Source organism: Theropithecus gelada, chromosome 19 (assembly GCF_003255815.1).
Source record: "Theropithecus gelada isolate Dixy chromosome 19, Tgel_1.0, whole genome shotgun sequence".
NCBI lineage: Eukaryota > Metazoa > Chordata > Mammalia > Primates > Cercopithecidae > Theropithecus > Theropithecus gelada.
The window spans coordinates 24,395,054-24,412,710 of record NC_037687.1 but is presented as its reverse complement, the minus strand read 5'-3'; the positions used below and the strand labels follow the sequence as shown (position 1 = coordinate 24,412,710).

At 56.2% G+C, this 17,657-nt stretch overlaps 1 protein-coding gene across 3 annotated transcripts in view; it reads left to right on the top strand.

The window, feature by feature from the left end:
- Positions 1-9,045: 9,045 nt before the first annotated feature.
- BBC3 (BCL2 binding component 3) overlaps positions 9,046-17,657 on the top strand; it is a 12,864-nt gene continuing 4,252 nt past the window's right edge. Inside the window, exons 1-3 of one of the 3 annotated variants that reach the window (XM_025365748.1) lie at positions 9,046-9,308; positions 13,488-13,776; positions 15,186-15,376. In XM_025365748.1, coding sequence (XP_025221533.1) covers positions 13,503-13,776; positions 15,186-15,376 — 465 coding nt within the window. In that variant the 5' untranslated portion in view covers positions 9,046-9,308; positions 13,488-13,502. Of the gene's footprint in view, positions 9,309-10,646; positions 10,937-11,508; positions 11,548-13,487; positions 13,777-15,185; positions 15,377-17,657 lie in introns of those variants that run through there. The other 2 variants (XM_025365747.1, XM_025365749.1) reach the window with 2 other exon arrangements.

The window sequence follows — 17,657 nt, the reverse complement described above, 5'->3', positions numbered from 1 at the left end:
CACAGAACCACACACATCACACCATCATGATCACACACAGCACACCAGAACATCACACAATTGTACACTGACACACAATCACATTGTCACAGCAGCCCATGACATGTAGCATTGTGACAAATGTAGCATGCTGACACACACCATCACACTGACACACAATCCATCAAGTGACACACAATAGCACACACTGACACAACCACCACCATAATGTGTGAACCCCCGACACAACAGCACACTAACATAGACCTACAGAGGACTCCAGCACACACACACAGTCACACAAACACCCAACCCGCCCATCCCTGCCCTTGCCCCAGGAAGCTGTGTTAGATGTGGGACGGTGGGGGAGGGATGCGCTGTGTGTGTGTGCGTGTGCGTGTGCGTGTGTGAGTGCGCCAGCGCGGGCTGTGCCTCCCCCTCCCAGCCCTTCCCCGGGGGCGGGGCCGTGCGGCAGCCGCTGTTACCGGGTAAACTTCCCCGCCCCCCCCAGCGCGGCCATTAGTCAACTCCCCCCCCCAGGATGATGTCATCGCCTCATTCTGGAGGCTGAGTAATCCTCAACTCCGCCCCGCCAGGTACCAGGGTAGGGGCGGGCCGCACCTGGGCTCACCAAGTCTGGAGCTGGGATCAGGAGCTGCAGGCGGCCCTGCCTTGGGTCTCCCGGGGAGGGAGGGGACTGAGGAATTGGGCCTCTCTGAAGTGGCCCAGCCATGCACGTTAGGGTCTCTCGAGACTGGGGGCTCCCAGTCCGGATCCATGGGGCCAAGTAAAGGTGCTGCAGGGCTGGATCTTCCAGACCTGGGGGTCTGGGACTGGGGAGGGCCCCCTAACCTCTCCACTACCCCCTCGTCCCCAGCCACACCACTGTGAGGGGCTGGGTCGCTTGACCAAGTGTCTGGGGAATCTGAGACCCGGGGCTTGGACTTCTGGGGTCCTTGGCACTATGAGGCCTGGGACCCTGGCGCAGGGTGGGGGGTCGGTGCCAACAGGTAAGGAGAGCGACTCTGAAGTCCGATGCCCACGTCCTGGGACATCAACCACCTGGACTCCGGGGAAAAGGGCTCATAGGGGTGGGAAGTGGGCAGGTCTGCACCCTGGGGCTGGGCAGGTGGTCCCACCTAGGTAAATTGGATGCCTGAGGGTCTGGTAACTGTTAGGGGCAGGAGTGTCTCCCATCATCAGTGTGGTGAGGGCCAAGATGCCCAGGAGCTCTGTGACATCTTAGGGTCGGGAGCCCAAAGGCCTGAGTCCGCGTTTCTTGTGGAAGTGGGATGTTTAGCCCTAGTTTTCCTGGGATCAGACATGGCTGTGTCCCCTTCTGGGGGGACCCTCAGTTTTTGTGTCCCGGGGCTGGGACATCTGCATCTCCTAAGAGGAGGGAGTTCATATCCTTGTTTTCACGGGTTCAGGCATGCCTGGGTCCTTTGGGGGTGCAGTGACACCCCTATTTTTATAGGGTCAGGACGCCTGGGTTCGATTCTGGAAGGGAACTTCAGCCGCTGTGTTCAAGAGCCACCATACCTAATCCTGTTTTGCGGGGTGGGGCGGGGGAACAACCAGTCCCTGTCTTCATGGAGTCAGGGTGCTCAGGTCTCCTTGTGGGAGGGGGGCCCTTGGTGTCTGTATGCACAAGGCCAACTCCAGGTTGCCATTCTGGGAGTAGGAACAGAATGCGCAACCCCGTTTCCAGCCCATCCCAACTGCCCATCCTCACCCCAGAGTGCGGGGCAGGGGAGCAGGGAGGTGGATGGTGCACAGCCCGGGTATCACCCAGCCGGTCGCAGGTTTGCAGGCCGCGCGCCCGGCAGCTCCCCGGGGCCCGGCTCCCCGCCCCCCGTGCCGAGGGCTCCCCCAGATCCGGGCGGACGCGGCGGTGGCCAATGAGCTCGCTCGCCGTCTCCGGGAGCTGGGCCGGCTCTGCCCGCCTGGCATTGGGCACGCGGTGGGCAGCGGCGGGCGGGGCCTAGGGGGTCCTCGCGCCTGGTTGGGCCAGGCTTGTTGCTGGGTAACGGGGCGGCGAGTTTCCCCTGGCAACGGCGGCGGGTACCGCTCACTGGCTGGCCGGGAAGGAGGGGGGGCGCGGGCGCAGGCAGGCCCCGCAGACCCCAGCAACAGCGCGCGGCCCCCGCCCCGCCGGGAAGCGGTAACCTTCACACGCGCGCCGGCCGCTCGGACCCTGCGGACGCCCGCGCCCCCGCCCAGCCCCCACCCGGCCCCGGTCCAGCCTCCGGGCCTGCAGGGTCGGCCACACCGAGGGGACCCGGGAGACCCCCTCCCCACCGCGGAAAGCCAGGACTCAGACCCTGCAGTGAAAAGTTAAGTCCTTCCCAACTCCCTCTCCCCAGGCTGCGAAATCTGCTTCCCCAGAATGGCAGACAAGATCTTGGAGATGAGACGGTTTTAGGTCTGCAGTCAACCAGCTCTATTTTGTCTCACCAGCACTTCACATCCGGCTTACTACCTCCGGGCACTATTCTAAGTATGTTACAAATACGAACTCATTTCATCTTCACAATATTTTTGGTCCTGCCTGTGCCGATCCCTTTTGGACAGAGAGGGAAACTGAGGCACAGAGCACGGAAGCTGCTTGCTCAAGGTCATAATTTGAACCCATGTCGGGTTCAAATGACTCCAGCGCCCGGGCACGTTATCGTTCCTCTGTGCTGTGAGCCCGTGGGAGAGGCATTAACGTTCAAAGTAAGAAACTTCACAGTCAAGAAAACACACTCGTGGCCGCCCTGTGGGCCACCAGTTTGAGACCACGGCCTCACCATGAGCATCTGTGCAAACAGACACCAGCTGTCTTCCTCCCAGAAGGAGACCTGGGCATCCTGACCCCATGAACACAGGGACTGGTCGTCTCTACCCAAACTGGATTCAGGCATCATGGTTTTTGAACATAGGGCTGATGATCCTTCCCAGAAGAGAATGCAGGCATCCTGGCCCCATAAAAATAGGGGTCCTGGGCCGGGTTCAGTGGCTCAGGCCTGGAATCCCAGCACTTTGGGAGGCCTAGGCAGGTGGATCACCTGGGGTCAGGAGTTCGAGACCAGCCTGGCCAACATGGCAAAACCCTGTCTCTATTAAAAATACAAAAATTAGCCGAGCGTGGTGGTGCATGCCTGTAGTCCCAGCTACTCAGGAGGCTGAGGCAGGAGAATTACTTGAACCTGGGAGGCGGAGGTTGCAAGTGAGCCAAGATATCGCACCACTGCACTCAAGCGTGGGCAACAGGTGAGACTCCATCTCAAAAAAAAACCGAAAAAACAAAAAAAAAAAACCCACAAAAATTAGCCAGGCATGGTGGTGTGCACCTGTAGTCCCAGCTACTTGGGAAACTGAGGTAGGAGAATTGCTTGAGCCTAGGAGGTGGAGGCTGCGATGAGCTGTGATAGTCAGCTGTGATCATGCCACTAGACTCCAGCCTGGGCAACAGTGCAAGACCCTGTCTCAAAAAAAAAAAAAAAAAAAAAAGAGGCAGCCCTTAACCCACCCACAAACTTCTTTTTCTTTGCCCACAAGGGTTTTGTGTTGTTGTTTTGCGGGTGGGGGTTGGTTTTTTATTTTTGAGACGGAGTCTTGCTCTGTCGCCCAGGCTGCAGTGCAGTGGCACAATCTTGGCTCACTGCAACCTCCGCCTCCCGGGTTCAAGCGATTCTTCTGCCTCAGCCTCCTGAGTAGCTGGAATTACAGGCATGTGCCACCGCACCCAGCTAATTTTTGAATTTTTAGTAGAGACAGGGTTTCACCATGTTAGCCAGGCTGGTGTTTTGTTTTGCTTTTGAGATAGGGTCTCGCTCTGTTGCCCAAGCCGGAGTACAATGGTGTGATCACAGCCCACTGCAGCCTCGAACTCACAGGTTCAAGCGTTCCTCCCACCTCAGCCTCCCAGTTAGGTTCCTGCATGTTGCCCAGGCTGGTGTGGAACTCCTGGGCTCAGGCAATCCGCCTTCCTCGGCCTTCCACAATACTGAGATTACAAGCGTGAGCCACCACGCCTAGCTGTAGGGAGGATTTTGACTAGTGACAATGCTTATGGCCAAATAGACTCTTGGCCTCTCCCCGTCTTTTCTACCTCCAGCCACCAAGCCAGATTCCCATTATCTTTCACACTCATTTTCTTCTCAAAAGAACATTACAGGCGGGTGCGGTAATGTTTACACCTGTAATCTCAGCATTTTAGGGGGTCAAGGAGGGAGGATTGCTTGAGGGCTGGAGTTTGAGACCAGCCTGGGCAACATGGTGAAACCCTGTCTCTACAAAGAAACAAACAAAGAAAGAACATTCCGGGGCCGGGCATGGTGGCTCATGCCCATAATCGAGGCACTTTGGGAGGCCAAGGAGGGAGGATCACTTGAGCCCAGGAGTTTGAGACCAACCTGGGCAACATGGTGAGACTCCATCTTTATAAAAAAAGAAAAAAAAGAAAAAAGAAGAAGGAGAAGAAGGAGGAGGAGGAAGAGGAGGATGAGGAGGAGGAGGAGGAGAAGAAGAAAGAAGGAGGAGGAGGAGGAGGAAAAGAAGAAAAGAATATTACAGGCTGGGCATAGTGAATCATACTGGTAATTCCAGCACTTTGGGAGGCCGAGGCAGGCGGAGCATCTGAGATCGGGAGTTCGAGACCAGCCTGGCCAACATGGTGAAACCCCATCTCTACTAAAACTACAAAAATTATTAGCTGGGCATGGTGGCACATGCCTGTAATCCCAGCTACTCAGGAGGGTGAGGCAGGAGAATCACTTGAACCCAGGAGGTGGTGGTGGTTGCAGTGAGCAGAAATCGGGCCACCACATTCCATCTTGGGCGACACAGCGAGACTCCATCTCAAAAAAAAAAAGAGAACATTCCAGTACATCTGACCTCCGGGTATCTGCCCTGCAATGGGCAGTCTGGACACTGCTCAGTGAGTGAGAGGTGTGAAGTACAGGCAGGACCATGAGCTAGCAGAGGGCTAGAGACTGCCCTTCTCTCAACTTCATCACTGTCAAACACAGAGGAAATACTGGCAATAATTAGTTATACAAGTGATAATAGCTAACACTTATTAGGCACTTACTATATGTCCAATACTGCACTAAATGACTTCCAGTGTGATCTCATTTAATAAGTGTCTAAAGCAGCATTTCTCAAACGTCTTTATTTATTTATTTATTTATTTATTTATTTATTTATTTATTTATTATTTTTTTTTTTTGAGACAGAGTTTCGCTCTGTCGCCCAGGCTGGAGTGCAGTGGCCGGATCTCAGCTCACTGCAAGCTCCGCCTCCCAGATTTACGCCATTCTCCTGCCTCAGCCTCCCGAGTAGCTGGGACTACAGGCGCCCGCCACCTCGCCCGGCTAGTTTTTTGTATTTTTTAATAGAGACAGGGTTTCACTGTGTTAGCCAGGATGGTCTCGATCTCCTGACCTCGTGATCCGCCCGCCTCAGCCTCCCAAAGTGCTGGGATTACAGGCTTGAGCCACCGCGCCTGGCCTCAAACGTCTTTAAACTTGATCTACGGCCAGAAAAATACTTTCCTTGTAACCTAATATGTATTCACTATACATCAATAAAATGTTCATAAAATATTACTTTCCCTTGACTTCATAATTTTTCAAAATTATATATATATATGTATTTTTTTTTTTTAAGATGGGGTCTCGCTCAGCACCCAGGCTGGAGTGCAGTGGTGCAATCTTGGCTCACTGCAACCACGGTCTCCCGGGTTCAAGCGATTCTCCCATCTCAGCCTCCTGAGTAGCTGGGATTACAGGCAATGCAACCATGCCTGGCTAATTTTTGTATTTTAGTAGACCAGGGGTTTCACCATGTTGGCCAGGCTGGTGTCGAACTCCTGACCTCAAGTGATTCACCCTCCTCGGCCTCCCAAAGTGTTGGAATTACAGGCAAGAGCCACCATGCCCGGCCTGTAGTGTATTTTTGTTGTTGTTGGCATTGTTTTGAGACGGAGTTTTGTTCTTGTCGCTCAGGCTGGAATGAAAGGGCGCGATCTCGGCTCAATGAAACCTCCTTCTCTTGGGTTCAAGCAATTCTTCTTTTTTTTTTTTTTTTTTTTTTTTCTGAGACAGAGTCTTGCTCTGTCGCCCAGGCTGGAGTGCAGTGGCGCGATCTCGGCTCACTGCAAGCTCCGCCTCCTGGGTTTACGCCATTCTCCTGCCTCAGCCTCCCGAGTAGCTGGGACTACAGGCGCCTGCCACCTCGCCCGGCTAGTTTTTTGTATTTTTTTTAGTAGAGACGGGGTTTCACCATGTTAGCCAGGATGGTCTCGATCTCCTGACCTTGTGATCCGCCCGCCTCGGCCTCCCAAAGTGCTGGGATTACAGGCTTGAGCCACCGCGCCCGGCCCTCAAGCAATTCTTCTGCCTCAACCTCCCAAGTAGCTGGGATTGCACCACCATGCCCGGCTAATTTCTGTATTTTTAGTAGAGATGGGGCTTTACCATGATGGCCAGGCTAGTCTCGAACTCCTGACCTCAGATGATCCACGCCCCCCAGCCTTCCAAAGTACTAGGAGTGAGGTGTGAGCCACCGTGCCCGGCCTGTAGTGTAGTTTTTAAAAACTCTGGTCAAAGCAGTCATGTATGCCTATAATCCCAGCTACTAGGGAGACTGAGGTGGGAGGATGGCTTGAGCCCAGAAGTTTGAAACCAGCCTGGGTAACACAGCCAGATTCTATCTCAATTAAAACACCACTAACAAAACGTCTTGGCCGGGCGCGGTGGCTCAAGCCTGTAATCCCAGCACTTTGGGAGGCCGAGACGGGCGGATCACGAGGTCAGGAGATCGAAACCATCCTGGCTAACACGGTGAAACCCCGTCTCTACTAAAAAATACAAAAAACTAGCCGGGTGCGGTGGCGGGCGCCTGTAGTCCCAGCTACTCGGGAGGCTGAGGCAGGAGAATGGCATGAACCCGGGAGGCGGAGCTTGCAGTGAGCCGAGATCCGGCCATTGCACTCCAACCTGGGCGGCAGAGTGAGACTCCGTCTCAAAAAAAAACAAAAAAAAACAAAAAAAACACGTCTTGTCTAGGGCCAGTAAAATTGCAGGTAGAAGTTGTGGTAATACAAAATTGTGTACTTTTATCACCACTTACAAACCATACACCTAAAAAGAGTGAATGTTCTTGTGTTTAAATATATCTCAATAAAGCGCAAGTTGGTTGGGATGCGAATGCATCTTACTGAGAAAAATGCATTAAGATCAGCCAGGCATGGTGGTTCACACCTGTAATCCCAGCACTGAGGGAGGCCGAGGCAGGAGGTTTGCTTGAGCCCATAAGGTCAAGACCAGCCTGGGCAACATAGCGAGACCACCCATCTCTATTAAAAAAAAAAAAAAAAAAAAATAGCTGGGCATTAAAAAATTTAAATTCTTTGGCCGGGCATGGTGGCTCAAGCCTGTAATCCCAGCACTTTGGGAGGCCGAGACAGGCGGATCACGAGGTCAGGAGATCGAGACCATCCTGGCTAACACGGTGAAACCCCGTCTCTACTAAAAAATACAAAAAACTAGCCGGGCAAGGTGGCGGGCGCCTGTAGTCCCAGCTACTCGGGAGGCTGAGGCAGGAGAATGGCGTGAACCCGGGAGGTGGAGCTTGCAGTGAGCTGAGATCCGGCCACTGCACTCCAGCCTGGGCAACAGAGCAAGACTCCGTCTCAAAAAAAAAAGATATTATGCTAAAACAGCCATACTAAAATTTTTTAGATATACCATTTCAGTAAACTCTGTGGTCTGAGTCAAACTACCTATGATAATCCCTCAGTTTTCAGTGCTATGCTCCTAAATTGGAGAAACAAACCTGGTATTTAAAAGCACATAAATTTAATGTTAAGTGTGGACTCATTAAGAACCTAGACAGCCAACAGCCACTTGTTCATTCCTGAGTTCTTAAAGCTTCCATTATTAACAGCTCTACATTCCATTACTCATCACAGAAGAGATAAAATAATCTAAATTGAATATAAATTAAGTGTGTGTGGTGATTATTTTATAATAAATTACTAAAATAGGTTAAGACCAATGTTTTCTCATCAAACATTTAATCCTGAGAAGACAATCAAAACTTCATGTACATTTCTGCTACCTGANGTGGCGGGCGCCTGTAGTCCCAGCTACTCGGGAGGCTGAGGCAGGAGAATGGCGTGAACCCGGGAGGTGGAGCTTGCAGTGAGCTGAGATCCGGCCACTGCACTCCAGCCTGGGCAACAGAGCAAGACTCCGTCTCAAAAAAAAAGATAAATAAATAAATAAATAATTTAATTTTTTAAATTTAAAATTTAAAAATTTTAATAAAAATAAAAATAAAAATTACTTAGGAGGCTGAGGCAGGAGGATCTCTGTAGCCCAGGAGTTTGAAGCTGCAAGGCTATTGTACCACAAGACTATCTATTGTGCCACTACACTCCAGTCTGGGCCACAGAGTGAATCTTTTATCCAAAAAAAATAAAAAAAAGCTGAGTGTGGAGGCTCATGCCTGTAATCCCAGCACTTTGGGAGGCCAAGACGGGAGGATCCTGAGGTCAGGAGTTCAAGACCAGCCTGGCCAATATGGTGAAACCGCGTCTCTACCAATAATACAAAAATTAGCTGGGTGTAGTGGCACACACCTGTAGTCCCAGCTACTCGGGAGGCTGAGGCAGGAGAATTGCTTGAACCCAGGAGGTGGAGGTGGCAGTGAGCCAAGATCGTGCCACTGCACTCCAGCCTGGGCAACAGAGCAAGACTCTGTCTCAAAAAAAAAAAAAAAAGTAAGATCCATGTAAGTGATGTCATATGTCATAATCCATGGTTTACTCATGAACCACAGTTTGGAAAACACCAGGAAGAAGGAAGGGAGAATGAATAATCAGGGAAAGGGAAAGAGAGAGGAAAGCTGAGGCATTCCCAATGTTTCAAATGGGGAAATTTCATGTGAGATATAGATTAACTGCTTTTCTTGGGGAAGCTAAGAGTGTGTACTTGGAGGCAGTCAAGTTTGAGAAGTCTGACATCTTTTCTCAGCCAGCCCCATGCTAGGCACTGGAAGGTGACTCACTCTGATGAGGCGATTGTGATTGGGTGAGACCCGGTAGGGATGGAAAGTGTAGAGGAGGAGACAAGTGTCCACAGCTTTGGAAGAAGGAAGGACAAAACTCAAAACTCCCTGAACCAGAGCAGAGAAGGAAGTAACAATGAGAAACTGAAAAAGGAAAGGGAATAGAAAACTATGAGACAGGATAAAATTTGGCGTGGGGTCTGCCCGGGCATGTCCATGCCAGGTGCCCAGGGCTTCTTCTGCGACGTGGGTCCCCTGCCAGATTTGTGGTGAGTGTGGCCAGGTGTGCATGCTCCAGTGTGTGTGCAGTCAGTGGACCAGTTAGCAAGAAGCTGTCACAGGTGTGACTTCATGACATTGTCGGTGGTCAGTTTCTTCTATGTCTATGTCTGATTTGGTCTGTGTCCCTGAATGTCAGTTTCCTTCCTTTTTTCTTTTTTCTTTTCTTTTTTTTTTTTTTTTAGATGGAGTTTGCTCTTGTTGTCCAGGCCAGAGTGCAGTGGCAGGATCTCGGCTCACTGCAACCTCCGCCTCCCGGGTTCAAGCAATTCTCCTGCCTCAGCCTCCGTAGTAGCTGGGATTACAGGCATGCGTCACCACACCCGGCTAATTTTGTATTTTTAGTAGAGACGGGGTTTCACCATGTTGGTCAGGCTGGTCTCGAACTCCTGACCTCAGGCGAGATCCGTGCACCTTGGCCTCCCAAAGTACTGGGATTACAAATGTGAGCCATCGTGGGGGGCAAATGTCAGTTTCTGATAGTTTTAATGTGTTAGCTGTGAAATTGCGTGAGTGCATTTGTGTATGTCCCTGTTGGAGTGTGATTTGGATTTGGCTGTGTGTCCAGGTATCCCTGTAACAGGTGTCTGTGTGTGTCTGGGTGTGTGTGTGTGTCCCCTGTGCCTATCAGCAAGTTTGTGTTTCCAGACAAGCATTCCGCCTGTGTCTGTTGTGGTTGCACCACCGTGTATGTGGTGTGGGTGCCTGTTCGGTAGGGTTGTTTGTGAACACAGTTCGTGGGCCCAGGTGTGATCATCAGTGTTGGTGTTTGTGCAACTGTGTGTGGCCCTGCCATTGTGTCCGTCTGCTTGTCCGGGGGGCCCTGTTAGTGGGTCTGTGCATTTGCGTCTGGGTGTGTGTGTTAGCCCCATCAGTAAGTGAGTGTGTGTGTTCGTGCCCCTGTCCATGGTGTGGATTTGTGAGACTGTGGCCTTGTGTCCATGAGTACATCCTCTGGGCTCTGCCTGCACGTGACTTGGTGGACCCTGGAACGCCCGTCGGTCGGTCTGTGTACGCATCCCTGGGGGTGTGGATCTGTGGGTCCCAGTCAGTGTGTGTGTCCGACTGTCCCGCTGTCTGGGCGATCTCCCTGGACCCCGCTGCACAGCGCCTGGGTCCTCCTCGCCTTGGGCCAGGCCCTGCCCCGTCCCCGGCTGCAGGGAAACCCCCGGCGCGGAGGTAGGGGGGGCGCGGCGCGCGCCTGCAAGTCCCGACTTGTCCGCGGCGGGCGGGCGGGGCCGTAGCGTCACGCGGGGGCGGGGCGTGGGACCCGCCGGGCGGGGGCGGGGGCGGGGCGGGGCGGGGCGGGGCGGCTTTGGAGCGGGCCCGGGATCCGCCGGGCGGCCTGAGACGCGGCGCGAGCCACATGCGAGCGGGCGCCTGGCGGTGGCGGCGGCACCAGCGATCCCAGCAGCGGCGGCCACTACGCGGACGCGCCTGCGGCCCGGGGAACGGCAGCAGCCACAGCCACAGCAGCCGCCACTGCAGTTAGAGCGGCAGCAGCAGCGACAGCCCCAGCAACAGCCGCCGCGGAGAGCGGCGCTTGGCGGGCGCGCCCTCCTGAAGGAAGCCGCCCGCCCCCCACCGCCGCCCCCTCCGGCGTGTTCATGCCCCCGGGGTGAGTGTGCGCGCCCTGACTCCTCGCCGGCGGCGATCGGCCAGGCCGGGTGGACTCCCTGGAGGAGGTGACGGGAGTGCAGGCGGAGAGCAGTGTGGGCGCCCTGCCTCCCCCCACCGCGCCTCCCTCCAAACCCCGCGAGGGACCCTGGGCCGAGGTCGCCGGGTGAGAGGCGGCTCGGCGTTGGGGCGCCGGTCTGGGCGCACAGGTGCCTCGGCGGTCTGGCGGGTTTGTTTACAAACAATGGGGTGAGGGCTCGGCAGCGCCCCCTGGCGGCCAGTGCGGCCCCGGGGAAGAGGGTCGACCCCGGGATGCCCCAGCCCCCAAAGTCCGGGAGGGGCGGGGGGGCGGCACGGAGGGGCGGCCACACCCAGGGCGCGCGCCCGCTGGGGGCGGCGACGGGGGGCGGCTCGCGGGCCGTGGAGTCTGCGGCTCCTGCGGGCGGGGGCTGCGCCCCAGCAACAGCCGGTTATTGGCCCCGCGCTCGCCTGGCGGGCGGGGCGGGCGCACGTGGCGGCGGTGGGGGGGGCTGTGACAGCGGAGGGGGGCGTCTGGGACCGCCGTGGGAGCGCGCGTGTGCGGGGTTGTGGATCTGCAGGTGTCTCGCCTGGGTGTGTGCGCGTGTCTGGCTCTGAGTTTGTGCTGGGTTCTGCAGCGAGTGGTGGTGTCGATCCGGAGGAATGTTGGGGTTTCTGACCCGTCGGGGTGTCTGCGTGAGTCCCCGCGCCTGTTTGTGTGGGGTTCTGTCTGTGGGTGCCCTGCCTGTGGGGTGGGTGGACCTGCGTGTGTTCTCGGTGAGAGTTGTCTGTGTGTGCTGTTTTGGGGTGATACTGGGGATCTGTTGCCTGCGTGTGCTGGGGTGTGGAGGTTGTAGTGTGTGTGTGTGTTGCTGGAGTGAGCTGTTTGTGTGTTTCTGTGTGTGTCTTGCCCGAGCGTGCGATGTGTGCGCTTGTGTCTTGCCTGTGTGTTTCTGTCTTGGCTGAGGCTGTCTCTGTATCTCCGGGGCATGTGTGTCTTTGCCCAGCGTTTGTGATGCTGCGCCTGCTAAATGCAAATGTCTTGTTTTCTGTCCAGGTGTCTGTGTGAGTTCTCAGGTGTGTGTGTGTGTGTGTGTGTGTGTGTGTGTGTGTGTGTGGTGGGGGATTGTTTCAGTCTGGGTTTGGCTTGTGTGTCTGGCATCAGCGTCTGGGATTTGAGGGCCCAAGATCTGTGGGGTCTATACAGTGTAGACGGTGGGTGTTGCTCGAAGCCTCTGGATGGGGTTGTTTCTGAGCCTCTGTGTGTGTGTGTAGTGTATGCGTGTGTGTGTTGGGTCTGAGAGGCTTGTCACTGTGATCGGCTGGCTCATGTGTGTCATGTGGGCTGCGTGTGTGTAGTGTTTATGTCAGTCACGTGAGACCAGTGTTTTCTGTGGGTGCGCTAGGTGTGTGCGCTGCTGGGCTGTGTGGGATTAGAGTTAGCTGTAGGGTGTGTGTGTGTGTTGCTGACAGTTGGTGATGGTGTTTGAGGGCTGCGTGAGGAGGGTGGGTTGGTGTCTGCTGGTCGTAGCCTGCGTGTCTGGTGGTGTGTTGAGGTCTGATGGCATGTGTCTGTGTGTGCCTGATTTACGTGTGTCCTGAGAGTTGGTGACATGTGGGTGTGTTTTGGGGGTGTTGATGCATGTGTGTCCGTGGGTGTCTGTTTTGTGTTGATATGTGAGTCCAGAGGTGTGCCGGTCTTGTCTCTGGAGTGAGTGTGTGTGTGTGTGTGTGTGTGGGGAGAGGGGCATGTTTGGGAACTGAGGCAGTGCCTAGCTGGTGTGTGTGTGTTTGTGTTTGCAATGGCTGCATTGTGTTTGCATGTGCCCCTGGGCATATCAACAGTGGGTCAGTGTGTGAGACTTTGACAGTTTGGATGTGTGTGTGGGGATGGGTTGTGCCAGCCAGTGTGCGCAGTATGTAGAGTGCTTGTGATGGTCTGTCTGGATGCTCCTGCTTTGGTCGGGGTGTATGTGTGTGTGTATGTTGTGTGTACCGAGTAGTGATGTCTGAGACTGGGGCCATCTCAGTGTTTGTGTGCAAGTGGGAGGTGGGGTGGGTGGTCAGGCTGGCCAGTCCCGTGTGAGTCCTTGTGTGTGTGCTGTGGGGGCCTCACTGTGCCTCGCTGCCCTCCCTGTGTGCCCGTCGCTGTGTTGGGAAACTTGTCCCCACCAGCCCATGCTGTGAGTCCCAAGTGGAGTGAGTTTGTGTTGTAGGACTGTCACAGCCCACGTACACACACCTGCTAGACCCCTCCATCCGTCCTGTGTGAGCCCTGTCTTTGCTGTGAGAGCCATTCTGTGCTCCCTGTCCCTCCTGTGTGCCCATCACCCTATGCAGGGGAGGCTCTCCAGACCAGCCAGGACCCGGTGGTGTCATCCCCTGGTTGGGCGTGTTTCTGTGGGGCCATCACCCCCTCCGCATGCACACACACCTCCACTCTTCTCCATCTGGGTCCTGACCCCGAGTAGACTGGAGGTACAGTGGGTCCTGGTACTTCCCTGCTGACCTGCTCCTCCTCCCGTGTCCCGCAGGCCCCAGGGAGCGCCATGGCCCGCGCACGCCAGGAGGGCAGCTCCCCGGAGCCCGTAGAGGGCCTGGCCCGCGACGGCCCGCGCCCCTTCCCGCTCGGCCGCCTGGTGCCCTCGGCAGTGTCCTGCGGCCTCTGCGAGCCCGGCCTGGCTGCCGCCCCCGCCGCCCCCGCCCTGCTGCCCGCTGCCTACCTCTGCGCCCCCACCGCCCCACCCGCCGTCACCGCCGCCCTGGGGGGCCCCCGCTGGCCTGGGGGTCCCCGCAGCCGGCCCCGAGGCCCACGCCCGGACGGTGAGTGCCCGCCCCGCCCCCGGGGTGATAGGAGTCGGGAAGAGAGAGGACCTGAGACTCGGAGGAACTGGAGAAGTGGGAGAGGACGGGGTAGGGGGGAAGTGGCGAGCCCGGCCGGGCCACTGGGAGGGTGTGGCCAATGTGGTCTTTGTGTTGAAAGAAGCAGGAAGACGGAGGCTGGGGGTGGAGGGGGAGGTCAAGTGGGAAGTCCCTCCTGGAATCTGACTGCAGTCCCCGAATTGCAGCCCACTGTCTCTTCCGGGCCTGGGGCAACAGCTGCATCCGAGCTGCCCTCCCCCAGTCTGGGTCCCCTAGACCCCCTGGAGGATTCTTGTTGCAGGGAGTGTGGGCCGAGCGGGAGGACTGTCAACTCTGGGCTCTGGGGAGGGGTCGAGGGGCCTTTGCCTTTATTTGCATCTCTTTGGCCAGGGTTGGCCCTCTCCGCAGTCCGGGCGGAGGAAGGAGAGGGGGAGGGGCCATTGTGTTGGGAAAGTCCCCTCGGGGAGGGGGGAGTCTTGGGGAGGGAAGGGTTAAAGGTCCCCTGCCTGATGGGCTGTTAACCCTGTGGTGCCCGGGGAGCCCCATCCCTGCCAGCAGGCACTGGAGCCCGGGAAAGTGAGGCCTGGTTTCCCATCCCCCATCCTGTCCCGGCAGCCCAAGGGGAGCAAGGAAAGAGAAAACTTCCCTAGCTCAGTTCCTGGAAGCCCTAGAAGGGGACACCGATTTCAAGCCAAGGTCATAGATGTGGAAACTGAGGCCCTGGTTGTAGGCCTTAGGGAACCCTCAGACCAGGATCTGGTGGGACGGGAGGGCAGGAGCCTCCCAGGGCTCTCAGAAGGGGGTGGGGCAGGAAGGCATCTCCCGCGTCCCAGCCCCCAGGCCCGCGCTCTGAAGCTGCCACAGTCTCTGGCCTTCTGGTCTCTAGGCCTCTGCCACATCCGGAGGTGTGGCTTCCCTGTGGTTGGACACGAGAGGGCAGGAGACCTGAGGCTTGTGATCTGGGTGGGGTTCAGTCGCTGTAACCCTGTGTGACCTTGGGATACTCCCTACGGGCGGGCCTCAGTTTCCCTGCCTGTCACATGGAACAAGCAAGATGTGTCCCCATTGGGAAATAGAGGTCGTTAAGCCTGACCACCCCCGGGGTCACCTGTCTGGCCGTCTACCTTCCACACTGACAAGGGCCGTGGGGACGTAGCTGGCCAGACAGGTGACCCCAGAGCGGCGTCCCCAGGTCCTTTTTGCTTTCTGGTGCCTGGGGAGGAAAAGCTGAGAAATTAACCCTAAGACGGGGCGAAGGGATCACTAGAAATGAGTCGGGGAACAGTAACTGGGAAAGAGGGAAGTGGGCCCGTACACTTCGAGGCCTGGAGGGGTAGTGGGTGCTGACCGCGCCCCTCTGCTTCTCCAAGGTCCTCAGCCCTCGCTCTTGCTGGCGGAGCAGCACCTGGAGTCGCCCGTGCCCAGCGCCCCGGGGGCCCTGGCGGGCGGTCCCACCCAGGCGGCCCCGGGAGTCCGCGGGGAGGAGGAACAGTGGGCCCGGGAGATCGGGGCCCAGCTGCGGCGGATGGCGGACGACCTCAACGCGCAGTACGAGCGGCGGGTGAGTGCTGGGGGTGGGGTAGACGGCAGGTGGGACTTCCCGCCGGAGGAGGGGGCGGCAGGCGGCCCCCGCCAGATGTGCGGCAGCTGCTGCCCTGCGCGGCTGGGTCGCTCCGCGGACAGGCAGGTGGAGGGTGAGTGGGTGGGGGGTATCGCGCGCCCGCAGAGCCGCCCAGGGACTCCGCGCCGCGGCTGACATAGCCGGAGCCAGAGCCCGGGCCAGGGCCAGGGCCGGGGACTAGGCCGCCGCGGAGACCAGCGGCGCGCCCGTGGCCCGCGGCCGCGGGGACTGAGGGCGGCGCTGGGCGGCGCGGCTCATATATCCCGGGCTATTTATAGCTGGTGAGTCAGCAGCCGCGCCGCGCCCGCCCCCTGCCGTCCCTCTAGCGCGGCCCGCAGCGCCACACAGCTTCCCGGGCGCCGGGGCGTGCCGGGGACAGCCGGGGCGGGCTGAGGACTGCAGGGGAGGGCTCGGAGCCCCGCCCCGCGGGAGGCCCCGCCCCCAACCCCTGGCACGGCCCCGATTTTTTAAAACAGATATTCGAAGCCCACAGCAGAGAATGGGAAATCACAAACATCGTGCGCCCACTAGCCAGCTCTGTTCAGTCTGAACATTACACCCGCATTGCTTATTAACAAACCAAACAAAACCGCAGAAACGCATGTGGTGAAGCTCCTCACTCTCCCCATCCCTTCCCCCTCCCTGCATCCAAAGGAAATATCTCAAGTTGGCCTGTCTCAATCCCTGCAGGTGTTGCTTTTCCTCCATATTTACCAGGCCAGAACCAGGTCTTAGGATCATGGGGCAGTCTTAGCTTAGCCTACATGACATAGTTTTTGTTCCTCCCCAGAATTCGTTTTTCCCTTAATATTAGGCTTCAGATTCACCATATGTTCAGCCAGGCTCGGTGGCTCACGCCTGTAATCCCAGCACTTTGGGAGGCGGAGTTGGAAGGACGCTTTAGCCCAGGAGTTCTAGACCAGTCTGGGCCACATAATGAGACCCCTATTGCTACAAAAAATATAAAAATTAGCCGGGTGTGGTGGTGCCAGCCCGCAGTCCCAGCTACTCGGGAGGCTGGGGTGAAAGGGTCCCTTGTGCCAGGGAAGTCGAGGCTGCAGTGAGCCATGAAGGGCCACTTAACTCCAGCCTGGGGGACAGAACAAGACCATCGCAAGAAAGAAACAACAAATACAGCCATTTTCGGCCGGATGCAGTGGCCCACTCCTGTAATCCCAGCCCTTTGGGAGGCGGAGGCAAGCGGATCACTTGAGGTTGGGAGTTCGAGACCAGTCTCACCAAAATGGTGAAACCTTGTCTCTACTAACAATACAAAAATGAAGCCCGGGCACGGTGGCTCACACCTGTAATCCCAGCACTTTGGGAGGTTGAGGAGGGCGGATCACCTGAGGTCGGGAGTTTGAGGGGAGCCTGACCAACATGAAGAAACCCCGTCTCTACTAAAAATACAAAATTAGCTGGGTGTGGTGGCGCAGGCCTATAATCTCAGCTACTCGGGAGGCTGAGGCAGGATAATTGCTTGAAACTGGGAGGCGGGGGTTACCGTGAACTGAGATAGCGCCATTGCACTCCAGCCTGGGCAACAGGAGCAAAAATCCGTCTCAAAAAAAAAAGAAAAGAAAAATTAGCTGAGCATGGTGGCACACCAGTAATCCCAGCTACTTGGGAGACTGAGGCAGGAGAATCTCTTGAACCCAGGAGGTGGCGGTGTGGAGGTTGCAGTGAGCCGAGATCAGGAGAGCAAGCCACTGCACTCCATCCTGAAGGACAGAATGAGACTCTGTCTCAAAAAAAAAAAAAAAAGCCATTTTCACTGCTACATAGTATTCTGTTGGATAAACATAGTATCCTTATTCATTTTCTCATTGATGGATAGATATGTATTTTTTTTTTATGTTTAGAGACAGGGTCTCACTCTGTCTCCCAGGCTGGAGTGCAGTGGTTCAATCACAGCTCCCTGCAGCCTCCAACTCCTGGGTTTAAGGGATCCTCCCGTCTCAGCCTCCCAACTAGCTGGGACCACAGGCAGGTCCACCATGCCTGGCTAATTTTTATTTTATTTTTATTTTTATAGAGATCAGGTCTTTCTGCGTTACCTAGGCTGGTCTCAAACTCCTGGCCTCAAGTGATCCTCCTGCCTCAGCCTCCCAAAGTGCTGGAATTATGGGCCTGAGCTACCTCACTCAGCCTATTTTAAAATATATTTCAGATTTTATTTATTGGCTTTCTTTTTTTTTTTTTTTTTTTTTTTTTTTTTTTT